Below are 26,652 nucleotides of genomic sequence, written 5' to 3' on the forward strand. Positions count from 1 at the left end.
GATGTTGTTGTTAATGATGAAATTTGGTATGCTAGACTAGGACATATAGGATAAGAACGAATGAATACATTAGTTAAGGAGAGCCTTTTAGGCACTCATGCTAAGATTAACTTGTCTATATGTGAGCATTGTCTTGTTGGAAAGACAACTAAGAAACCATTTGGTAAGGCTATTAGGGTCGAATAACCATTGCAATTAATTCATTCGAATATTTGTATCCCAATGAATCTGAAAGCTAGAAATAGACTTTTTTATTTTATTACATGTATTGATGACTTCACACGTTTTGGCCATGTATATTTGATTTCTCACAAATCTAAAGCATTAGATGCTTCATTCATTATTTGAATGAAGTTGATAATCAATTGGAACATAAGATTAAAACCTTGCACACTGACCATGGAGGTGAATATTTGTCTGATCAGTTCAAGATAATGTGTAATGAGAAAGGGATTATTCAAAAGCTAACTATTCCTGAAACTCCACAGCAAAATGAGATTGTTGAAAGAAGAAATAGGACTTTTCTTGAATGGTTAGGTCTACGATGGCACAAGCTAATTTGCCAATCTTCTATTGGGGAGATGCATTATTAGTTACGACCTATATACTTAACAAAGTACCTTCAAAGTTAGTTTCATCTACCTCATATGAACGCTGGACAGACAGGAAGTCCGATTTGAGTAATCTGAGACTTTGGGAGTCAGCTGCCTATGTTCATGATAAGACTCACGAATATGAAAAATTATGACCCAGAGGTAAGAAATGTATCTTTATAAAGTATTCTAAGACTTCTAAAGGTTATGTCTTCATTGGTCAGCGATAAGATGGAATCATTTTTAAAATAGAGTCAAGAGATGCTACTTTTCTTAAAACTGAATTCTCAACAGAGATAAACTTGATAAGACTATTCATCTATATGAGATAAAGGGGAAGGATAATGTTCCTTTATCAATAAATCAAAAGATGCCTGAATTTAATCAACCTAGCGGGTGTAATTTACCACTGATTGAGTCAGTTTCTCAACAGTCTAACTTATAAAGAAGTAGTCATCAGATTATTCCTCAGAGAAGGTTTGACATTGAGAATGAGGAATTGATGATTCTCCCAGTTGACGATGAGGAACCTCGAACAGTTGAAGAAGTTTTGAGATGCTCAGTTAGAAAAGAATGAAAAGTTACAATGGATGAGCAGGAAATGGAATCAATGAGAAAGAATCAAGTTTAGGATTTAGTTGATCTTCCTTCGGGTCGAAGGGCTATTGGGAATAAATAGATTTTCAAATTAAAGAGGAAAGTAGATGGATAGATTAATCGATACAAAGCTCGATTAGTTGCAAAAGAATATACCTAAATGAAGGGTGTTGATTTTGAAGAGACATTCTCCCCAGTTATGAAGTTTGTGTCAATACGTATCATTCTAGCTATAATAGCACAATTTGACATGGAATTACATTAGATGAATGTAAAAATAGCTTTCCTTAATGGTAATCTTGATAAAGAAATCTATATAGTATAGCTAGAAGGTTATGTTGCTGAAAGCTAAGAAAAAAGAGTATGTAGTATTGATAAGTCGGTCTTGAGAAGTCTATATATGAGCTAAAGTAAGCGTCAAGACAATAGAACATAAGATTTAATAAAGTCATTTTGTCTTATGGTTTTGAAATGATCAATGAGGATCATTGTGTTTACCTAAGAAAGGAAAAAAGAAAAATTTGTCATTTTATCATTATATGTTGATGATACTAATAACTGAAAGTGACATAAAGTGTGTGATAGAAGCCAAATCGTGGCTTTCATTACAAATTAATATAATAGATATGGGAGAAGCAGAGTACATTTTAGGAGTGAAGATCATTAGAGATCAACCAAAAAGGCTTTTGAGTTTGTCTCAAAAAGCTTATATCACTAATATTCTACAACACTTCAATATGTCAAAGTGCAACATTGAACAGACACCTGTAGCGAGACGTACTGTTTTAAGCAAAAATATGTATCCCAAGACTCCTGAAGAAATATCCGAAATGAAGAAAAAAATCATATGTTAGTGCTATTGGTAGTTTAATGTATACTATGTCATGTACTCATCCTGATATAAGCTATGTTGTTGGCTTAGTTAGTCATTTCCAGTTAAACATAGGATAGAGACACTAGAAAGTGGTGAAGAGGATATTTAGATATCTTAAAGGGACATCAGATTATTACCTCTGTTTTCAAGGATTAAATATGAGCCTGAGTAGCTACATAGATGCAGATTGGGTGGGGGACCTTGATGACAAAAAATTTACATTTGGTTATACCTTCTTGCTAAATAGTGGTGTCATCTCATGGAATAGCAAGAAGTAGGCTTGTGTAGCCCTGCCGATAATGGAAGCTAAGTAAGTGGCTTGTGCAGTGGCTGTACAAGAGGTCGTCTAGTTAAGAAGGTTCCTGAAGCATCTGAAGATTGCTGAGGACAGTGGGAGTCCTGTTATAATGTACTATGACAATCAAGTTGCTATAACTTTTTCCAAAGATCCCAAATATCACAGCAAAAAAAAACATATAGAAATTAAATATAATTTTGTAAGGGATATTATTGACAAGGAAAAGATAGTTTTTGAGTACATTCCTATACGTTATATATTTGTCGATCCTTTTACTAAGTCATTGACTAAAGAGTCATTTCAAGGACATGTGAAGTCTTTGGGACTTTAAAGAATGTAACTTATTGTAAAGACATTTTGATAAATGAAAAATGTCATAATCTATTCAGTATATATGTCTTTGTTACATTTGGAAAAAAAGATTTCAATAAGCAGGTTGGCAGATTGAGATTGATTCACTCACATGGACAATCATCTCTATTTGTTAAGTATAAATAGAGGTAAGACCGTTACTTATGGGATAACTTATGTAGCTATGAAAAGAGACATACCGATAAATTAAGGGTGTCTTAATAGTTGCATCAAGTAGGAGCATTTATGTAATGATTGGAGTAAATGCACCTACCATTTACTGAATCTACTTAAAACTAGATTATAATTCATATATTGAATTCAGGATTTGACATTAGGTATGTCTAGGTCGAAATTTGTATGATGTTAAATTTTGAGAAAGAACATGCGCTCTTTTTAGTAAAGAGAATAACATCGTAGCATGCGATTCATACCACATGTGTTATGACGATAAAAAGGGTAGTAGGAGAATGAATCCCTACTTCTCTACTATGTGAGACCCTTGAAATTATAAATTAATCTCATTCTCACCGTAAGTGACTATTTAGCTGTCTAATTGAAGTTCTAATCAGTGTCTGCTACTTTAGCATGTTTCCTATTGGCTATGGATGATTCGGTCTATGAAGCATAATTAGGAAAGTGACTGATTATAATGAATAGATTCTAGCTAAAAAAGAAAATTAAGATTGATTTATATCTGTGATATTTATTTACTAGTACCAGTTATATTTCTGTTCAGTGCATAAAATGTAATTGTGAATAATTGTGTCGATTGGAGATGTTGAACGTGATTTTGACATCATAGTCATTATGATGTGTTAGAGATGTTTATATTGATGTAAATAATTTAATTTAGGGTAAAAGCAAGTTATTGATGTCTCTGATTCGTTCTATAGAGCAGTTATATAAGGTGTAATAATTTTCTTAGCAATTATTGTTCAGTGTGCTTGTTGTCGTACAAACCATTTATCTTAAAGTATGAATTGAATGTTCTTCTTTGGTCTTTGTAACTAATTAATTTTTTACTTTGGTTTTTGTGACTTGATTATCATATAATTTATGTGACTTATTTGGTCTTTGTGACTAATTAATATTTTACTTTGGTCATTGTGACATGATCATTTTATAGTTTACGTGATTGACATAGTCTATATGGCTAGATAACTATTATGGATTGAGTTGGACAAGTAGAGATGTTGGCAGAAATTCGAAACATTACATTGAATGTTTGCAACGTTAAACGTTGAGAAGATGATTGGTTCATCTCCCTCAACGTTTATTGTAGTAAAGGCCATCAAAGCATCAGTTATAAACTGATACTTTCTTCCTATATAACCTGGCATCCAAGAACAATCAAGATGAGAGAATAAAATAGCACGAGCAATCATCTGTGAAGAACATTTGGACTACAAAAGTTTTGGTTCATGAACTTTGTGAAGAGCTTTTCGATATCATTTTATAATCGCTCTTCTAATGTGAAGTGTTGATCAAATTTATCTCGAGAGATCACTGTGAATGATTTACATATTTTATTTTGTGTTTCATCTTGTTAGATACTACAATGTAAATCCTAAAGGAGTTAGGTGCAGGAGGACTCTCACACATTCTCTTCTATTACATTAAACTCTTGCATTTTATTTTTCTTGCTCTATATTAACTTCATACTTCAAATAAATCTTAATTTAAGCGTTAGAGTAATTGATCAGAATCCGCTGCTATTATAATATAGTATGCTTCGAGTCCTCATCATCTTCGTTGACGATTTCGGAAGAGGACGCAGATTGAATTATTCGTTGACCGGTGACATAATGCGTTCTTGCTGTTTTTTTCTTGTGCTATCGTTTTCATAGAAGAGAAGAAAGTTCGTGCTCCTTCGACTCTCGGTTTTTAATCTGAACAAGGCCAATTTAAAGTTGAATTGCAGTGTGTACTCGGGGCCAAATAATAGAAGCCAATTTTCTTCGTCACACGAAAGGAATCTGTCCGTGTCCATGTCCATGGCCATTATTATCAAGTCTTCCAAGCCGCGTCTGCTGTGCTGCCGTCTTCTCTTCCTCCTCCTCTTCCTTTTTTCTTTTTCTGCTTCACCATGCATTTAGAAACCAGGCACTCAAAGCTCCCTCTTTTCTCCTTCTCGTCCTCCTCTACCATGACCTCTTTCGCCGCCACCGCTATAGACGCTTCCTCAACTCAATGCCTTCTCCAACGCAGTCCAAGCTTCATCTTCACTTCCTTCTGAGCTTGTCGTCCCTTCTTTTAGTCCTCTCCTCCCCCTTCTCCACGGTAGCCATCTCCCGTCTCGCCGACGGCGCCCTAGTCTGCGCCCTCGTGCCATCTCAAGTCACCGGTAGGCCGTTCGATCTCACATGCACCAGCACCGCCAGCTGGCGCCGACACTCCTACGGCGCCATGTACTCGGCAGTCGCCGCCGGCGATGGCTTCCTCTGCGGCCTCACCGCCCCCGCGGATGGCGACGCCAATGTCAACATGCGGTGGTGGGAATTCCGCGGCCATGGTTCGGATGTGTACGAGAAGAAGATCTACCAGGGCTCGCCGCTCGCCGCGCTCGCCTCTGGCAATACCCACGTATGTGGCCTGAGCAGGGACGCCGGCCGGTTGCGATGCTGGCGGTGGCCGGCGCTGGTTGTTCCCGATGAGGCGAGCTTCCGTGAGATCGCCGTTGGGAGGGATTTCCTCTGCGGCCGACTCCGCAACGACACAATACGATGCTTCGGGAATGACGCTGAGATTGTTGGGAAGGAACCGGCTGGGAAGTTTAGCATGGTGGCCGCGGGGACCAGGCACGCCTGTGGAGCCGAAATAGGTGGCGGCTTGATCTGCTGGGGCGTTGCGCCGCAGTTTGATCCGGTGCCGCTCGAAGTGGTCGCAATGGCGCTGGGGGAGAACAAGACCTGCGTGCTGCAATCGAATGGAACGGTGCTTTGTTGGGGACATGGCGCTCTGCTGCCGGACTACCTAGCCGGCGAGCAATTCGTGGCGATACAAGCAAAGGGCGACACGATCTGCGGCATCGTGAAGGCCAATTACTCGTTGGTTTGCTGGGGGAACGATGTGTTCCGGCGGAACCACACTCTGTATGATCGCGTGCTGCCCGGGACTTGTATGCCGGCCACGAACTGCCCTTGCGATGTGCTGCCGGGCTCCGGCTCCATGTGCATTTCCGAAGACGAAGCCATCTGTGAGTTCTGCAAATTCAAGGTCAGCCCCAATTCATCGAACAATTCACCTGCACCTGAAGAAGGACTCGAAGTAGGAAGCAAGAGAAAGGTGTTGTTTTTGGTTCTTGGATCAGTGGGATTTGGATTGGGTTTGGTTGCCCTGTTGACCTTCTTCGTCTCCGTCACGCTCAAGAAAAAGAGGAACGGTAGCGTTGAGGAAACCTCGGGCAGATCGAATCGGCAACCGCCTGTCGAAGGCAGGACCACCAACGGGACGATCGAAGAGTTTGCAATCCAATTCCTCCTCGAGGTCACAAGCGGTTTCTCAGAGTCGCACAAGATCGGCTCCGGGAGCTTCGGCGCGGTCTACCGTGCGATGCTCCCCGACAGACGCGAGGTCGCGATCAAGCGTGCCGACATCCAGGCGGCGCCCGTGACACCCGTATCGCGGCGGCACGAGCAACTGCGCCTCCGCGGCAGAAAACAAAGGGAACGCGCCTTCGAATCCGAGCTCGCTTTGCTATCCCGCATCAACCACAAGAACCTGGTGCGCTTGTTAGGGTTCTGCCGAGAACGGGACGAATGCGTGCTGGTGTACGAGTACATGGCCAACGGCACGCTCCATGACCACCTCCACCGGAAACCGATGGGGACGTTGTCGCCGTTGGGGTCGTGGCCGGCGAGACTGAGGGTGGCGCTCGATGCGGCCCGGGGGATCGAGTACTTGCATTCCTACGCGGTGCCAGCTATCATCCACCGAGACATCAAGTCCACCAACATACTGCTCGACGAGGAGTGGACGGCGAAGGTGGCTGACTTCGGACTGTCGCTGACGAGCCCCGACGAGGAGGATAGCGTAGACGCCGCCGCCGGCACGGTCGGGTACATGGACCCGGAGTACTACCGGCTCCGGCGGCTGACGGAGAAAAGCGACGTCTATAGCTTGGGGGTCGTGCTACTGGAGTTGGTGACAGGGTGCAAGGCGGTGCATCAGGGCGAGGCGGCAGAGGGGGGAGAAGGCTGCTCGACGCCGCGGAACCTGGTGGAGATGGCTGTGCCGTGGATCGAAGTGGGCAAGGTGGAGCGAGTGATAGACCGGAGAGTGTGGCGTCGGCGGAGGAGGCGGAGGCGATGGCTACATGGTGACGGCGGAATGCGTGAGGGCGGAGGGGCGACGGCGGCCGTCTATGGGGGCGGTGGTCATGGCACTGAAGCGGGCCCTACGTGTCTGTAGCGGAGAAGAACATCGCCCCCGATTTTCATGTGATCCAATAACGTAAAACTCGGGGGTGTTTTCCCATAAATTGCTCTTTCCAATTTCCAAATCCAGTTCATAATTCCATTGTTCATTATTTTATTGATTAAAATATATTCATCCGCTAAATGCCAATATTTAGTGAAGTTTTTATTAAAATCTATTACTAAAATATCCATAAACTCTTAATAATTTAATAAATGTTATATGTATTATTATTTTAATATATTTATGTATAATACATTTAGGGCATTATTACTTTACCGCATTATATAATTTTTTAAAGAAAGATTAAAATCAAATGCCATATTGATAATGATTTACTTTGAAAAATATGATTTTTAATCAAGTAACTAATATATAATCTTTTTATCATCGAACAATGTGTTTTGCAATTTGTTATAAAATATTACCTAATATATATAAAATTGATAATATTATAGATTTGCTACCAAATTGAAAGTATGCGTTGCTGAATTAAAAAAAAATGGTGTTAGAATATTATAAGTTTGTGATAGATTTCAAAAGTATTTATTTTTGTCTAAAAATAATATTAAAATAGAATTCAATAAATAAATGAAATAAAAGGGAAAAAATACTAGAAAAATGAAAAAACAATGGGTTGCAATTATCCAATCAAATCACAACAGCAGTGGATTTGTCCCGGCACCGGAGCCATCGGCTGCCAAAAGATCAACGCCGTTGAAATCTAGCTTATTCAGCACGAATCAACAAGAAAAATCTACGGCGGGGATGAAACGACGGCTCTTTATTCGCCGTCCCCTGGTTCCTCCTCTGCGCCAACAGCCTCAAAGGATCCGTGGGAGGAACGAAGGAGAGAGAGAGAGCGGTCATGGCGTCTTTAGCATTTTCTTCGGCGACGACTACGAAAGCTACGTCAAAGCCCGGACCTTTGTTTTTGCTCCCTCCCAATCGGCTCAGAGTTGAAGCCGTCGGCTTCTCCCATTTGCCGGAGAGACCGAGAATCTCTCTGCGTCACGGAAGCAACCAAGGACACAGGATATCCTCCCAGTTTCCGCCAAAGACATCAGTAGTCTCGAAACAATCAACCGAGGTTTGCTTCTGATTTTTATTTAGCAGGTCTGTAGGTTTTTGTTTGGTCTTGAAGCCAAAAGGTGTCATCTTTAGGATTTGGGATCAGGAATTGGGTATTTCCAATTGAATCCTAGCTGATTAATGCCGATCGGAAGTCGTTTGGGAGAAAATTATGAATCTTTTTATTTACTTCTAACAATGTTTTGAATGCAATCGAGTGATTATTTGTTCTCCTTTGTTCATTTTCAATGTGCTCATCAGGTCGAGGTCAACATGAATACTGAGGACTGTTTGAAGGTTATGATATCTGGAGCACCCGCATCTGGGAAGGGAACACAATGCGAGCTTATCAAAAACAAAGTAGGTGAAAAATTATAGCTTTTTCAGTATACATGCTTAATAGCACCGTTGTGCCTGACATAGTAACATTATTATTGGTTATGACTTTAATTAATCATCAATAAACCTCTCACGGCGGTGAAAATTTCATGGTTTATGTAGAAGCTTATTATCTATGAATTGACGGTAAAACTAGTTCAAAAGAGTGTGTACTAGATTACATATGAATTTAGGGACTTTTTGCAATCACAATGAGTTTTGACTGAATTTTAATTTCCAATGAAGGGAGATTAGTTGTTCATGTGGTTATTGCTATGCAGTATGGGTTGGTTCATATAGCTGCAGGAGATTTGCTGAGGGAAGAAATTGCAGCTGGAACAGAAAAGGGGAAACGTGCTAAAGAATATATGGAGAAGGGATTGTTAGTCCCGAGTGAAATAGTTGTTATGGTATGTGAATGGTAATTTCATCTTTTGTGTCACCCTTTTCCTAATTACAACGACTACAAGATTGCCACTAACAGATGGTGCTTTTTTGCACTAACAGATGGTGAAAGACAGACTTCTCCAGCCAGATGCTCAAGAAAAAGGATGGCTCTTAGATGGATACCCAAGGAGCTTAGAACAAGCAAAAGCATTAGAAGAACTTGGAATTAGGCCTGACATTTTTATTCTACTGGATGTAAGAAATGTTCTTTTGCCTTTTTAAACATGGTGTTTGATCCGTATTGATTCCAAGTAAAGACTGTTTACATCCTAGCAACAAAACAAGAAGAAAAAAAAAAAGATTTTTTTGTTTCCCACTATGCTTTAGTTTGTTGTTTTCTCAATGACAATGCATTGGTGGCTTTCCTGGCTAAACAAACTGTTAAATTTAAAGTTAGACATAACCTTTGTGGATTTTTTTTTAAATTAATCAGTGGATTTGATAGTATGGAAAGAATTATTAAGTGAATTGAAAACTTTGTTGTCTATTAGACTATCAGAATCAGGCAACAGTAGGGGAAACAGTTAAAAGTAACTATTTTGTGTAGTTTGAAGCACAAATTAGAAGCAACTGTTGGACCTTGGCTATAACTTTTTGCTTAAAAAAATGCTTTAGGGCATTTTTCTTAGATATGTATCTCAATTCTCATGTCCGAGAGTTAAAACATTTGAGCTAAAGCTGCCTAATATTCCCCACTAAGATTCTCCCTGACAAATTTGTTTACATTGGAAAAATGATTTGCATCTTCAAGATAGTACTGTAAATTTGATGACATGGTGGTTCTTTTCCTCACGGAATCCTAAAATGTACTGAATATTTGTATGATGCTTCTTATGACCTGTTCTGTCTCCAATTTCTTGATTGGGATTTTGCAGAGAGAGAGAGAGAGACTAAGGGTGCGTTTGGTTTGCCCCATTTTCATTTTCATTTTCATTTTATGAAAAACGCACATTTTTCATTTTTTAGAAAATGACTTTTCCGCGTTTTTTGTTTTCTTAGAAAACGCTCTCATTTTCTTAAAAATGAACGTGGAAAACGCAAATCAAACGCGTTTTTCATTTTCTCAGAAAATGAAAACAGAAAACAGCATGAAAAACGCAAACCAAACGCCCTCTAAGTTTTCAAATCCTTTTTCTTTCTTATGACAAATATGTTGGCTATGACATCTTATCCACTGATATAAAGATAAATATATTACAAGTGAATGACATCTAAAGATCATGCTTCTTACAGGTTTCTGAAGAAAACCTTGTTGAAAGAGTTGTCGGCAGAAGACTCGATCCTGAAACTGGGAAAATATACCACCTGAAATACTCTCCGCCTGAGAATGAAGAAATCGCAGCAAGACTTGCACAGCGTTTTGATGATACAGAGGAAAAGGTATTTTCTTTAGCACATATCTGGTTATATTTCCTAACATATTATGTTCTTCATATGCTTCTATTCTTACTGGTAGACTACACTCTCTCAGTTGTTATTTATGTATTCTGATATCACATTTATTACTCTTACATTTTTAATGCATGAATATTCTCATATTTTCTTTTCTGTAACTAAAGGTAAAACTGAGGTTGCAGACTCATCACCAAAATGTTGAAGACGTACTTTCAACATATGAAGACGTCATAGTCAGGGTATGTAATTGTACTCATTCTCACACTTCTAATTGAAGATCCACTAGATCTTTAAGAGATGTCAGTTTCAAATGTGTTTATAGATATACAACATCTCGGAGATTTGTTCTGTAAATGATAACTTATAAAGCATAAAAAATAGTGAAAGGACCAACACATTGTTTTCAATAGGAAATCAAGTAAAGACGCTTATGGTATATCTATCAGTAAAGGTAAAACATCAAGCCAAAATCAAATCCAACAGTAAATATATCCTCCTGAGCTAAATGATTTGGATTATCTTACTCTACGAGCTATGATCCCTATTACTAAGAGAAGACATCAAAAGTTGCTTGATGAAGTCAATTTCATTTTTCTTTTGTGTGTGGGATTTTGTGAGTATTCCTTTGGCATGACAATCAGCAAAAACAAGAAGTTGATGTTATTGACTTGTTCAAGTGTCAACTACTGCAACAAGCAGTAGATCTTATTCGGGGTTGGTTACACAGTTAATTTACTCAGTTCACAACTATAACTTTGTTGACACACAATATTGTGCTTATAAACAACTAAAAATGCAACTAGTGCTTCTTTATCCATAACTAATCTTAGTTTCAGCAGTTTCAAGATTTTTTTTCCTTCCAATCATATTATTATGTTGATAAAACAAATTTCAACTCGAGTAATCAAGACCTAACTCTGACTTCTGATGCTTCCGCAGATCAAAGGAGATGCTGCAAAAGAAGATGTATTTGCTGAAATAGACAAGGTATTGTCTTCAGTAAAAGAGAAGAAATCACAAGCAAGCATGGACTCCAAGGCTGCTGCTGTGTAGCTGATTAGGGGACTTGTTGAGGGAAAATGGAATTGTCTGGCAGAAGAGCTAAACATTCCGAGGAGGCACCTACTGAAATTGTTGTTGTTTATTAATACATGTTTTTCACATTTTTGTCAGTTAAAAACTCATATTTCATTAAATAACTGGGTTCCCCCTATCTTTTATTTGTGCTTGCTTAAACTCATAGAAGTTAGTTTTGAGTTGTATGCATTGGAATGTTTGAAGTTTAAATGATAATTCCAATTAATTTCATTGACTATTTCGTGACATGAATGTTTGAAACTTAGCTCGTCTTACTGGTGTTGATTGAGAATGTGAGGGCCCCTTAAGAAATTATTTGATCATAGGAGTGTTGATTGAGAATGCGAGGTTCCCTAAAGAAATTACTTAATCATAGGATTGTTGATTGCAGCCGTCAATTTGGCTTGGGTTTGTTAGATTGATCCATCCCGTCAAATAATTTAAACGGATTTGGTTAGAATTTTATTAACCCAAGATTGTCGTGGCCCAATCACTTAGACCTGTGATCCACGGGGGCAATCCATCACAGGTTTGGATTGGCATGTGGGTCCAGAAACACATATAAACATATTTTTATATCAATTTATTATCTTTCTTTGTTATAATTTTAAAATAAAAATAATATTTTTCATCAAGTAAGTATTCATTTCAGTCCATTTATATTTAAAATATCGATTTCCTGGATACATTTGATTGAAGAAATTTTTTCAAAATAAAATATTTGTTAGGACCGAAAAGTAGCTAGAGGGGGGGTGAATAGCTCTTCGCGTGCTCGTTGCTCGCCGTTGCTTGTTTGTTCAAGGATGCGCAGCGGAAATACAAAGAAACAAATACAAACACGCTAACACTTGGATTTTACTTGGTATCCACCTCCAAGGGAGGTGACTAATCCAAGGATCCACACAACGCACACACCCTCCACTAATGAAACTCTCCTTTATGGTAACTACCAAGGGCGGAGAAGCCCTACAAGACTCAATACAAGAAGAAGAAAGGGTAGTAAAGAAATACAAGCTTACAAGCTTACAATGGGTGCACAAACCCTAACCCTAGTTTCTTTTTCTTGCTTTGATCCGCCTCTTGACTTGGAAGAGCCTCCAAGAACCTTCAAGAACTGACGATCTCGAGCTTGAGAAGAGTTGTGGAGGAGCTGGTGAAGATCTGAAATGAATCTGTGAAGTGATTCCGAAGACAACGCTCGCCTGCGGCTCAAATACGACGCAACGGTCGGATCCCAATCGATTCGATTATTCCCAATCGATCGGGGAGGCTTTGGATCGATCCACTGATCGATCCAGAGCGTCTCTGTGCTCTGGAAAAACGCCTGGATCGATCCACGGATCGATCCAGCGCTTATCGTGCGAAGCAGCAGCGTCCCAATCGATCCACTGATCGATTGGGACCTCTGGATCGATCCACTGATCGATCCAGAGGCTTTCTGTTCGCTGGGAAAGGTCTGGATCGATCCACTGATCGATCCAGAGCTTGATTTTTGCCCAAAACCAAGTCTCAAACCTCCCAAACCAACATCCGATCAAACTTAACCTGTTGGTACGTCATGCCTAGCATCTAGTCACTCCCTTGACCTGCTAGGACTCCCTCACCAAGTGTCCGGTCAATCTCTTTGACCCACTTGGACTTTTCTTTCATGCCAAGTATCCGGTCACTCTCTTGACCTACTTGGACTTTCACCTAGCTTCACTCATTAGGGTTTTCAATCTGCCTAGCTTCACTCACTAAGTCTTTCACCTGGCTTCACTCAACAGAATTTTCATACTGCCTAGCTTCACTCACTAGGACTTTCACCTGGCTTCACTCACCAGGATTTCCATCTGCCTAGCTTCACTCACTAGGACTTTCACCTGGCTTCACTCATCAGGATTTCCATCCAGTCAGGTATACCTACTTGACTCTTCTTCATTCACACTGATCAGTCCCTGATCAGAATCTCCCCATATGAACAACTGCACCTGCATTGTCCATGTGTCTACATGTATTGTCAAACATCGAAACTATGACCAAGACTCAAGCTTGGTCAAACCAGTCAACCTTGACCTAAGGGATATTGCACCAACAATCTCCCCCTTTTTGATGTTTGACAATACCTTTAAGTTTGGACCATTCTGAGTTAAGCTAATCCCATAGCCTTAACTCCATTCATGTCAAGGTATGAATGTTGGTTCCCTTCATTCTCCCCCTATGACCTCCCCCATAGGTAATGAAGGTCTAACTTAAACCACACATTCTCCCCCTATTGGCACACATCAACCCATCTTTGAGCACACATCAACCCGTGCCTCAATTTTGGGCACTCTTCAACAAATGCCCCATTGTTGAAAACTCTCCCCCTGAAGAGTTGCTCATCGTTGTTCACAACTTCACTCGTTGTGACCAACACGATAATGAAGGTCCCATACCCTTCATTAACCTTAACCCTACATTCTCCCCCAATGTAGGCAAATGCCCATCCTTGAGCATTATCCACTTGAAGCCACTTGAACAATGAGGATATCCACTCCCCATTAAAGTTCAAACGCTCAACCTTGAGCATGTTCTTAACGGAAGGTTGACCACCTTCCAAGGTTCATGAAAAATAATTTTCATGTCTTTAAAGAGTCCCTCCCCCTAAAGACATGTTGGTAACTTCTGTCATTGCACCAACAATGACTTGGAATCCCCAAAACTTTAGGAAACCCAATTTTAGAAGTTTTGAGGTTCAAATATTCAAAATTTGAAACAAACCTCAACCTAAACTTCAACTTAGCCTTCCTTAACCAATCCATCCTTGTTTTCCACACGAAAACACCCTTTTTATGTATACAAATGTATTTTTAGGGGTTTGGAATGGTTACCTAGACTAAAATAGGTTCAAAATGCTGAAAATAAGCTTTCCCAGCCAAAATCAGCAACTTGGATTGATTGGAGTTGGGTTCCAATCGATTGAACCTTTCTGAATCGATCCACTAATCGATTCAGTCTTCTTGGATCGATCGGCTGATCGATCCAGCGAGCTTCTGCTCATGAGAGAATCGATCCACTGATCGATTCAGACACTCCAATCGATCCATGGATCGATCGGAGCTCTGATAGTTGCTGAATTTCAAATTCAGCCAACTTCAGAAACCCCTAGAAAATTCTACAAAAATCCAAAAATCATGAAATTTCGTGTAGGCATTATTTAGGGCATACTTTATCATGGAAAAATAGTTTTCTATGAAAATACATCATATTTTCAAAGATTGACACAAGCTTGAAAACTTGCTAAAACTTTAGCGTTCTCTTCAAGTTTGTGTCTAACTATTCAATGGTGATTACTATCAAAAGATAGCCTTCACCAAGGTTTTCCAAAATCATTTTAAACAACATTTTCAAAACCAATATCTCACCATGTTCCTTGGGCTTAATGCACATGACTTGTACATTAGCTTTCCCAATGATGGGAAAACACATAACTATGTGTTTTGATGAACCTAAAACTCAGAAGAATGCACTAAATCAACATCTTGAGTTTTGTTCATCTTCCTAACATCTCACTTGTATCTAATGTGCACTTAAACACATACAAGTCACCTTATAGTCCTTGTGAGATGTGAGATTTTGGTTTTACCCTATTCTAGGGATCATACCTATCTAGGCATTTTAAAGATATTAAACATCCACCTAGGATGTCACTTGTTAATAAGTGATGTTAAATGCCATTTGTCCTTAATTTCAAGGAATTTAAACTTAATGCATGATTATGTTATGGCATACATCAAGATGAAATAATTTTCAAAAGAAAATATCCTATAACTACTTGATATATGAATGTCATGACATGGTATTTTTGGATTTTTTTTTATAATAAAACATAATTACAAAAATAGACATGATGTCATGACATATGATGGGCAAATAATCATGACAAGGTTTAGCATAAGTAAAATATACCTAGATTATCTATCTAAATATCCTTAACCCTTAGCTAATCCTAAAGCATAAACCCTAGATTGCCCAATTTCCTTAGGAAAATGTCAAAACTCAACTTGACATTTCTTTAATCTCTTGAATTAATTATGCCAATTAAAAATTTAAAACATTCCTCAAATGTTGGCATATTTCATTTTCCCATAAGAGTAATCACTTTAAATTAAGACTTAGACTTGCCTTAAATTTCTAAGACAATACCAAAGTCCCAATTTGGTATTTCTTAACACTTGATTTCTTGTGCCATTTAAAGTCATCTCAAATTTCTTCCTTTATAGCACATTTTACTCTTTCCAAGAGTAACAATAAATCCATTTCATTTTCAAAGGTTAACAAAAACCTTGAAAATGCTCCTTGAGTGTCAATTTCTTCAAAGTTGGGTTAACTACCCTTCTTCTCAGAGTTGACACTCTCTAACCCATCTATGGGATAGAGAAAATGCTCCTAGGAACCCAAAACCTATTGGTGCTCCTTGGATGCTCTAGGTATTCACTAGGGATAACTTCCCTAGATACCTTCCTAGTGACCTTGTTTGGCTTCTTAGAAGTCTTGGTCACTTTTTCTAGGTCAACTCTAGGGATTGCTTCCCTTGTAACCTTCTTTGTGACTTTCTTAGACTTCTTAGAAGTCTTAGTCACATTTGTTGCAAAAATACTCTTAGGGATAACTTCCCTTGTATTTTTGGCTTGACCACTAGACCTAGGGTTGGTTCCATAACTATATGGAACCCTATGGTAAGAGATTACATCCTTCTTAGCCTTTGGTTTGTATCCCAAACCCCTATGGCCATTAGATGACCTTTGTGCTCCTAGACCTAGGCTATGCTCATTTTGCCCTTTTAGGATATTTTCCATCCTTTTTAGGGTCTTTTCCATTTTATCAAGCCTTGACCTCAAGACTTGATTTTCTATCACTAAGTCCTTAGTTTTTGGTTTTCCATTAAATTTATGAGCATTTTTATTTCTAGGCTTGTAGCTAAGGTCCTTAGTGTGATTGCCTAGATTTTTATCTACCTTCCTAATCCTAGGTGTGGTAGTTTTAGCATGGTAAGCTACATTATTTTCCTTAATTTTACCATGCTCTCTATTCTTATGGTAAATAGCATTAAAATGATATAAGTTTGAATTAGCATGCTTTTTACCATTATGCAAGGGAATAGGCTCAATGAAAGTTACCTTTCTTTTTACCTTAGGGGCTCCCCCTTGAATTGAGCTTCCTCCTTGAGCCTTGACCATCTTCTTCCCCTTGGGGCATTGACTTCGGTAATGTCCCTTTTGATTGCAAGAGAAGCATATAATATGTTCCTTGCCCTTCTTTGTCCCGGGGGTGGTCTCCTTTGGCTTCTCCTTGCCCTTTCGTGTCACTTGACCATTCTTCTTGGCCAAGTTGGGACACTTGCTCTTGTAGTGTCCACTTTCCCTACACTCAAAACATATTATATGATTTTTATTTTTAATTGAAACATTTATACCTTCTTGTGTAGGGGTGACGCTTTCTCCTCCATGTGATGTGGATGTAGAGGCTTCCTCTTGATCCGATAGTGATGCTCCTCCATTTGATTTTTCTTGACTTGTGGAGGTGGAAGCTTCTTCATCCTCTTCTCTTCTTGACCCGGATGTAGACGATTCTTCTTGCTCTTAATCCGGTGTCAATGAAGATTGCTCCCCCTCAATCCTAGAGGTGGAGGCTTCATCATCTTGTACATGGAACAAGGAGTATGTTCCCTCCTTGTTCTCTTCATTGCACTCCCTTGAAGATGAAGCTTCTTCTTGGACTTCTTCTTCGGAGGTTGAGCATCTCTCAACCTTGGAGTCCTCCTCTTGATCTCGCTCCAATGAGTCTCCCTCTTTGGATTCCTCTTGATTCGGTACAGTGGAGGGTTCTTCATGGATTGTTGCCAATTTGCTCCAAAGCTCCTTGGCATCGTTGAATTCTCCGATTTGAGCCAAAATGTGGCTAGGCAATAAGTTGACCAAAAGCTTGGTCACTTTATCATTTGTCTCGCTCCTTTGAATTTGCTCCAAGCTCCATTTGCTTTTCTTGAGAAGCTTGCCCTTGGAGTTTGTTGGAGCTTTGAAGCCTTCCATTAGAGCAAACCATTGCTCTATCTCCATCATAAGAAAATTTTCGATTCTTGATTTCCAATAATCGAAACTTGTGGATGTGTACGGTGGAGCCACCCTTGTGTCAAATCCAAGTCCATCTTGGAATTGCATCTTGAAGTTGAGCTTCTTGAAATCTTTGACTTTTGATGAATTTGCTTCAACTTCTTCACCCTCTAGCTCTTCTTGTTATGCTTGACCCTTCCGGCGATGATTCCGGTGAGTATGCTCTTCAAGTTAGGACCGAAAAGTAGCTAGAGGGGGGGGGTGAATAGCTCTTCGCGTGCTCGTTGCTCGGCGTTGCTTGTTTCTTCAAGGATGCGCAGCGGAAATACAAAGAAACAAATACAAATACGCTAACACTTGGATTTTACTTGGTATCCACCTCCAAGGGAGGTGACTAATCCAAGGATCCACACAACGCACGCACCCTCCACTAATGAAACTCTCCTTTATGGTAACTACCAAGGGCGGAGAAGTCCTACAAGACTCAATACAAGAAGGAGAAAGGGTAGTAAAGAAACACAAGCTTACAAGCTTACAATGAGTGCACAAACCCTAACCCTAGTTTCTTCTTCTTGCTTTGATCCGCCTCTTGACTTGGAAGAGCCTCCAAGAACCTTCAAGAACTGGCGATCTCGAGCTTGAGAAGAGTTGTGGAGGAGCTGGTGAAGATCTGAAATGAATCTGTGAAGTGATTCCGAAGACAACGCTCGCCTGCGGCTCAAATACTACGCAACGGTCGGATCCCAATCGATTCGATTATTCCCAATCGATCGGGGAGGCTTTGGATCGATCCACTGATCGATCCAGAGTGCCTCTGTGCTCTGGAAAAATGCCTGGATCGATCCACGGATCGATCCAGCGCTTATCGTGCGAAGCAGCAGCGTCCCAATCGATCCACTGATCGATTGGGACCTCTGGATCGATCCACTGATCGATCCAGATGCTTTCTGTTCGCTGGGAAAGGTCTGGATCGATCCAGAGCTTGGTTTTTGCCCAAAACCAAGTCCCAAACATCCCAAACCAACATCCGGTCAAACTTAACCTGTTGGTACGTCATGCCTAGCATCTAGTCACTCCCTTGACCTGCTAGGACTCCCTCACCAAGTGTCCGGTCAATCCCTTTGACCCACTTGGACTTTTCTTTCATGCCAAGTATCCGGTCACTCTCTTGACCTACTTGGACTTTCACCTAGCTTCACTCACTAGGTTTTCAATCTGCCTAGCTTCACTCACTAGGTCTTTCACCTGGCTTCACTCACCAGGATTTTCATACTGCCTAGCTTCACTCACTAGGACTTTCACCTGGCTTCACTCATCAGGATTTCCATCTGCCTAGCTTCACTCACTAGGACTTTCACCTGGCTTCACTCACCAGGATTTCCATCCAGTCAGGTATACCTACTTGACTCTTCTTCATTCACACTGATCAGTCCCTGATCAGAATCTCCCCATATGAACAACTGCACCTGCATTGTCCATGTGTCTACATGTATTGTCAAACATCGAAACTATGACCAAGACTCGAGCTTGGTCAAACCAGTCAACCTTGACCTAAGGGATATTGCACCAACAATATTAAAGATGTATAATTTTTTTATATATTTTTAAAATTTTTGATAGGCTCGTGAGTTGATCCGCCTAACCAGCAAACCTATTTTGGATTGGGTTAGGTTGAGGATTTTTCAATTCGCTAAGAAGACGAGTCGGTGTGCTTCACCCCGCTCGTCCCGTCACGGATTAGTTCGTCTGACAGTTCTACTGTTGATTGACAAGACTCAAGTTCGTTAGTGCATTTTTTTTTTTTGAAAAAAAAAATAGTGTGTTTTTTTTAATTTTTGTTTTTATAATTTTGGATCATAAGATCATTAAATGAATTAATTTACACTAGAAAGTAATAATATATATATTTTTTAAAAAATAGATATTGATTTTAGTAAAAGATGAGAAATATAGAAAATAATTTAAACAAAGGAACTTAGTTAACGAAATTAAAAATTATATAAATGAATATTTTTAACAATATTATTTGCATAAAGTGTAATGAAAACTAAGAGCCTTAATTATAAATAAGATAATTTAAAATATGTACACAAGTATTAACAACAGTCGATATGTCCGAGTGGTTAAGGAGACAGACTCGAAATCTGTTGGGCTTTGCCTGCGCAGGTTCGAATCCTGCTGTCGACGTTAATATTTTTTCATTTTTAATTTAAAAAAAAGATGACGCGGGTTTTATATTCCAGACCCGATAATTTTTATTCGCATTCGGATTTACACCGTGACAACCCGCATTGTTCTCTGTCTCTCCCTATCTCGAAACCCTTTTTCTCGTCTTGTAGTCATGGCGGAAGCGGCCACCGATGGCGGCGTGAAGAAGGCTACGCCGTCTCTTTCTGACTACAATTTGGATCCCAAATTGGATGCCTGCCTAGACCTATCAATCCGCCGCTTCCTTTACTCCTCCCTCGCCGGTGCCTCCGCTGCTGTCCTCTTCTTCAGTGAGCCTTATTCCTTTTTTGAATTTTATTTTGCAGATCATTCAGTCGGCTGAAGTCTATTGATTTAATCGATTTCGGTATCTTCAGATATCTAACTCGGAATAGCTTTGCGCACGGGTTATGGATGTAAATGATTAATTTTTAAAAGTTAATCAATAAAAAAATGGTTTTGCGTTAATCTCGTCAGCATGAAATTAATTCTTATGCTGGTGAATGCTTATCGTTAGGGCTTATGTTTCCTGCTTATCATACTTGATACTCTTATGCTTGATGACTTATATATACTACATTCTGTAATATAATGTCGACTGGGAGATTAGATGAAGTGTGTATTTTCATTTTGATTATTTAGTGGTGAAATTTTCATTTTTATTCATCATGCTGCTTTATTGCATAAGGGAGTCGAACTACAAGGTGGGCATCTGTTGCTTTTGGGGCTGGTGCTGGAGTTGGATCGGCATATACTGAATGCTCTTACATTCTTGATGGTTATTTGCCAAAATGGTCATCCTATAAGGTTTCAGCTATTTCTGCCTTCTATATGATGATCTTTTAACTTTTTGTCCCTTTCTGTTTACACATCTCTTGTGGAACTATGATCTATTTTCTTAGTTTTCCTTCATCCAGTATGAAATAAGGATGTTGCTTTCTGGTCAGTAGCTGAATAAAGTCAATTAGCATTTTTTGCTTTTGTTGTATATGCTCCTTGCTTTTGTTTTATTTACTGCACTTAAACCTTTCTATGAAAATTGTTACGATCCATTTAATGTGAGGATTTCTTATAATTTCCTAGGATAACTCTCATAGACTAACAAAGTTCTCCATTTTCTTCCCATTTGGGCTTGTGGATAATGGTTTATACTTTTTTTTTCATGATTCTAAAATACATCACGTGCTACATTTGCCCGAATCAAAGATTATTCAACTTCTAATAACTGATTCGAAGACGCATCAGATATCTCAGTAGAAGTAGAACAATGCAGCAAGTTATATTGATTATGTAGGGATTTTTTGTGAAAAACAATAAATATATGCCGCAGAAAAACCGCTCTCTCTAGAGATCTATGCAAATACAATATACAAAGCTTGATAGAATGACTACCTTTGTTGTGTGAACGGTATAATCCCGGTAGCAACTTTGATTCGGCAGATCTTAGCATGATCAGGATAGCCACGCCTCTTCGGTATCCACACGAACACGTTCCACGTTCGTCGTACGAACTTAGTTTCGAACAAGAACCACCTTTGTTGTGCTAACAACTTCGATGGTTCGACCAAGAGAAGAAGAAGAGGAAGACTAGAAAAACATACCTCCCAAAATGCATTGCAAAATAGCTTTTGTATTCATCCAATGAATACAAAAAGTTTTTGCCTTTGTGGTCTCCTTTTCATTAATGCCACATTAATTTCTATTAATGGACATTAATCCTCTTTAGTGGTTGAGTTTAATCCAATGAGTCTAATTCGGATTAGACTCAATCCAATAATCCCGTGGTTGGATTCATTTGAGTCTAACTCAATGAGTCTAATTCGGATTAGATCTAACTCTATATTCTTCGGGTCCATCATATTTTAGTCAAACTAAAATAAACCCATCTCTAAATCAACATGTTCTTTGTATGTGATTCAATAGGTTCTCGTAACGTTGGCAATGTCTCTAAAACCCTTTTAGATACATATGCAATGAGTGACATCTAGCAATGCATCATTGCTAACCAAGTAATGAGAATGTCGAGATCCGACCTAACCTTTTTGTGTCTATTATGTTGTATAACTTGGTCATCCTATCTTTGATATATAGATTGATCCATGAGGCATAGACCGTGTTATTCTCTTATCAATCTTTGTGTTCTTGATCTCTAAGTAGAAACAATCAAATAAGCTCAATAGCTCATATTGACTAACTTGAGCATGACCATGCATTCTTGTGTCCTATTTAATCAAGGGGTCCACAGATATCACTTCTGTCATATATGAAAGGGATAGATCCCATCTACATCACTTACATCCCTCCACATAATTTATTGCATACCCAGTGATCGACTTTATAGTCCACCTTGTTACATGTGACATTTGCTGATACCAAAATACACAATTTCTTATGTAGTGACTTCAGGTCTAAGGACTATTCATACCAATAGTTACTATGAGGATGTTTATGACACCCATATAATGATCCTTGAAATATTCTCTTGGCAGGCCAATTCAGTACATATTTTCTAATATATACTTATATCCATGACTTGGGAGATTAAGTAATCAATTGACCTATATGCTAGTCTCAACGCATTAATATTGTCCTTGTATATTAATGATTGATTAGGAATAATTAAGAGTAGTATCCTATATCTACAACCACTATCAATTCAACCAATTAATATGCTGTAGACTAGAACCTATTACCCTAAGGCATTATTATACTTATTCATCTAGCATAAATCAAAAGTTAATGAAATAGGATACAAAAGTTCCCTTGTCAATCATCTCATAATTGACTTTAAGGGTTAATACTAATAATCTCCCACTATCACTAGTGCTAAACACTGAAATATCTAATACCCAGTAACCTAGTATGACCATCATGATTTCTCTGTGCCATACCCTTGGTCAAAGTATCCATAATATTAGCATCGGTTGGTACTCTGCATATCCTCATATCTCTTCTATCGATGATCTCTCGAATGAGATGAAACCGCCGTAGTATGTGTTTGGATCACTGATGAGAGCGAGATTCCTTAGCCTGTGCAATAACCCCATTGTTATCATAATAGAGGTTTATTGGGTTCGATATGCTAGGAACTACACCAAGCTCTGTAATAAATTTTCTGATCCAAATAGCCTCTTTTGTTGTATTCGAAGCAGCAATGTACTCGGCCTCTGAAGAATCAGCAATTGTGCCTTGTTTTGAACTCTTCCAGCTCACATCACCACCATTTAAGCAAAATACATACCTTGACTACGATCTGGAACCATCCTTGTCAGTTTAGAAGCTTGCATCGTTTTAACCCTTTACAACGAGCTCCTTATCACCTCCAAATATCAAGAAATAATCTTTTGTTCTTCTTAAGTACTTAAGAATATTCTTGACTACTGTCTAGTGACTTTCATCTGGATCTGACTAATATCTGCTCGTTATGCTTAACGCATACAAGACATCAGGGCGAGTACATAGCATGACATACATGATAGACCCTATAGCAGATACACAAGGAATCTGTTTCATGTGATCCCATTTTTCCCTAGAAGAGGGGCATTGAGCCTTCGAAAGGTTCATACCATGTGACATGAGCAGGAATCCCTTTTTGGAATTTTACATGGCAAAACGATTAAGTACCTTGTCAATATATGTACTCTAACTTAGGCCAAGCAATTTGTTAGATCTATCTCTATGGATCTTGCCTAAAATATAGGCTGCTTCACCTAAGTCTTTCATTGAGAAATAATTCCCAAGCCAAGTCTTCACAGATTGCAATATTGGGATATCATTTCCAATGAGAAGTATGTCATCTACATACAGGATGAGAAAGATGACTTTGCTTCTACTAACCCTTTTGTAGACATAAGATTCATCTTCATTCTTAATGAAACCAAACGTTTTGATTGCATCATCGAATCAAAGATTCCAACTTCTAGAAGTTTGCTTTAAAGGGCATTAGCCCTCTTTAGTGGTTGAATCTAATTCGATGAGTCTAATTCGGATTAAACTCAATCTAATAATCCAATGGTTGAATTCATTTGAGTCTAACTCAATAGGTCTAATTCAGATTAGACCTAACCCTATAATCTTAGTATCCGTCATATTTTAGTCAAACTAAAATAAATCCATCTCCAAATCAATATTTTCTCTGTGTGTAACCCAATAGGTTCTCGTAACGTTGACAATGTCTCTAAAACTATTTTAGATATATATGCAATGAGTGACATTTAACAATGCATTATTGCTATCCAAGTGATGAGAATGTCGCGATTTGACCTAACCTTTCTGTGTTTATTATCTTGTATAACTTGGCCCTCCTATCCTTGATATCTAGATTGATCTATGAGGCATAGACCGTGTCATCCTCTTATCAATCTTTGTGTTTCTTGATCTCTAAGTTAGAGACATTTAATCAAATAATTTCAATATCTCATATTGACTAATTGAAGTATGACCATGTTTTCTTATGTCCTACTTAATCAAGGGACTTACAAATATCACTTTCGTCATATGGAAGGGATAGATCCCATCTACATCACTCATATCTCTCCGTATAACTTATTGTATACCAGTGATCGACTTTATAGTCCACCTTGTTATAAGTGATGATTGTCGATATCAAAGTACACAACTCCTTATTTAGGGAACCATAGTGACTTCAGTTCTAAGGATTATTTATATTCACTATAAGAATGTTTATGATACTCATATAAAGATCCATGAAACATTCTCATATATTCATGTGTCAACTTGATATCTTATATCCATGACTTGTAAGATTAAGTCATCAATTGACCTGCATGCTAATTTCAATACTGTCAATTCGATTAATTTATATACTGTAGACTAGAACCTACTACTCACATTATTATACTTATTTATCTAGTACAGATATGAAGTAAATATAATAACCATAAACTTTGCCTTTTATTAATGAAATATGATGCAAAAGTTTAATCATCTCATAATTAACTCTAAGAGCTAATACTAACCGATTATTCCTTTGATCAACCTCAAAAATTGATCTTGATGCAGTCTCCATGGTGTGTAATCCATCAATTTCTCTATGAATTCATTCACACACAATCATTGAGTTAAAATTTGTATCACAGACATTCTGTAATGGGATCACTTGTATGAGCACTCAGGGAACATAATTAGATAAATATTTGACATTGGTTCGTAGCTATACTGCCCCCATGGGTTGGCGCAGTTGGTACTTGTATGAGTATTTATTCCAATAGGTCTTGGGGTCGATTTCCAGTTGTTGCAAACCTTATGCAAAGGGCCACTGCGGTAGGATAAAATGCCCTCCGTGATTTACCTATCTGTATCTTGTCATGGGACTGATGATACTGGACTCTTTGGGGTGAGCGATATTACCTTTCGCTCCAATAACTATGTTAATAAGTTTTTCTGATTGCAGATTTTGGAAGTATAGTAATGTGGTGCAAATTGAGCTATGGACTTTGTGATCTCAAACTTGTAGCCTCATTCATTATGAAAGCTAATATGAAACCTAGTAGATAGTTTTGTATACTATCATGCAATACACTTAAAAACAATGGGAACTGGATTTATATAGACTAGGGGCATCAGATGATATGTTATTTGGCCGGACTCACTATCCATTTTTCCTTTTTGGATTAAGGGTGTAGGGGAGGGGCAATTATTTTGTTGCATTATTTTTGGTACTAAGATTTTTCTGACACTGTTGAGTCCAACATCCTGTTGAAGTATGAATGGGCCCCAAATTATAGCAAAATCACTATTGATTCCACCTGGTTTTGGACAAGTTAATCTTGAAATGAATCTATTATGAGTTTGTGATCAAGATTAGCTGACCAGCCTCATTTGACGTGTGGCATGATTCATATGGGATAGTTTGTAGCCAAGAAAGTATCTCTCAAATTGGCAGTAAGAGTTATACCTTGGCAGTTCTTATTTTTATGTTTTAATACAACTGTTAAATCAAATTTGGGATTAATGTACATTTCTGATTTCAGTCGCACTTTAATTTTTTCTTATTATTTGTAAACTTTAGTTTACTTCCTAGGCTATGCTACTCCATTTGGCTTGGTTCCCCCACAATGTGTAATGCTTGTGTGCATCATTTGGATCTGCTGTTCTAATTCTCTGATACTTGTTTTCTGGACAGGCTGACGAGTAAAGACCAAGATGACCGATGATTAAGGAAGTTTTCGACATAACTGTTTCTCATGCTCTATCATCATATATCTGTCGCACCTATGCTTGACAGATGCAATTCCCTTCCCTTTGTATCCGTTTGTAGTCTGTACTGCTGTATTTTGCAGATCAAAACTTCCTATTGCTTTTGTGTGACAAGCTTTTTTTGAATTATCTATACTTCGGATTTGATATTTTACAAACATTTTCCTCAGTTGTAATCATTTTTGTTAGCTAAAAATGATACAAGAGTGTATTCCCGTTACTTTTTAACCAGTTGAGCCGATTTACAATGAACAACTCAATTTATACAAAATTAAGATATGAAAAACCAATTATTTTATGTGATATATATTGGAGTTTTAGAGCGAATTAAAGGTATTGCGGCGTGATTTGGTTAAAACTATCTACACGAGAGTGATTAGATAGTTGAATAATATTGACACACTCTTAATTTCCAAAAAATAGTGGTATAAATTTCTTTCCAAATACTCCAATTATATTTCTTTTTAAATTTAGATAAACTTAATTTTTTTAGTCTTCTATTATGAATTAATTACATTTTATAAAATATTTTAAGTTCTTTACTTTTAAAATTAAAAATTCAACATCTAAAATTAGGGGTGAATTCGATTAATTTGATATTAATTTTGTATAATTTTTTTTATTATTATGTTAATTGAAATAATTGATTCG

General features: G+C 38.4%; 1 protein-coding gene, 1 non-coding gene and 1 pseudogene across 2 annotated transcripts; all 3 read left to right on the forward strand.

Annotated features, from left to right (window-relative positions):
• The first annotated feature begins 4,623 nt into the window (after window positions 1–4,623).
• LOC121996135 lies at window positions 4,624–7,306 on the forward strand (annotated as a pseudogene).
• Window positions 7,307–7,922: 616 nt separating this feature from the next.
• LOC121996137 (adenylate kinase, chloroplastic-like) lies at window positions 7,923–11,738 on the forward strand. Its single transcript, XM_042549978.1, has 7 exons — window positions 7,923–8,222; window positions 8,465–8,563; window positions 8,863–8,991; window positions 9,089–9,223; window positions 10,262–10,408; window positions 10,588–10,662; window positions 11,363–11,738. Exons 1-7 carry the CDS (start codon window positions 8,001–8,003, stop codon window positions 11,474–11,476), a joined length of 921 nt encoding a protein of 306 aa, XP_042405912.1. The 5' UTR covers window positions 7,923–8,000; the 3' UTR covers window positions 11,477–11,738.
• A 7,941-nt stretch (window positions 11,739–19,679) lies between these two features.
• Window positions 19,680–19,761, forward strand: TRNAS-CGA. The gene has a single exon. It is a non-coding gene; the product is annotated as a tRNA-Ser (tRNA).
• The last annotated feature ends 6,891 nt before the right edge of the window (window positions 19,762–26,652 follow it).

The sequence above is a fragment of the Zingiber officinale genome, chromosome 6A, assembly GCF_018446385.1.
Source record: "Zingiber officinale cultivar Zhangliang chromosome 6A, Zo_v1.1, whole genome shotgun sequence".
NCBI classification, from domain to species: Eukaryota; Viridiplantae; Streptophyta; class Magnoliopsida; order Zingiberales; family Zingiberaceae; genus Zingiber; species Zingiber officinale.

Bases quoted from the DNA above. Each gene is read 5' to 3' on its own strand.
- LOC121996137 (XM_042549978.1), top strand. From the start codon at position 8,001: ATGGCGTCTTTAGCATTTTCTTCGGCGACGACTACGAAAGCTACGTCA. The intron at 8,223-8,464 runs GTTTGCTTCTGA...TGTGCTCATCAG, and splicing joins TCTCGAAACAATCAACCGAG to GTCGAGGTCAACATGAATAC. The intron at 8,564-8,862 runs GTAGGTGAAAAA...ATTGCTATGCAG, and splicing joins GCGAGCTTATCAAAAACAAA to TATGGGTTGGTTCATATAGC.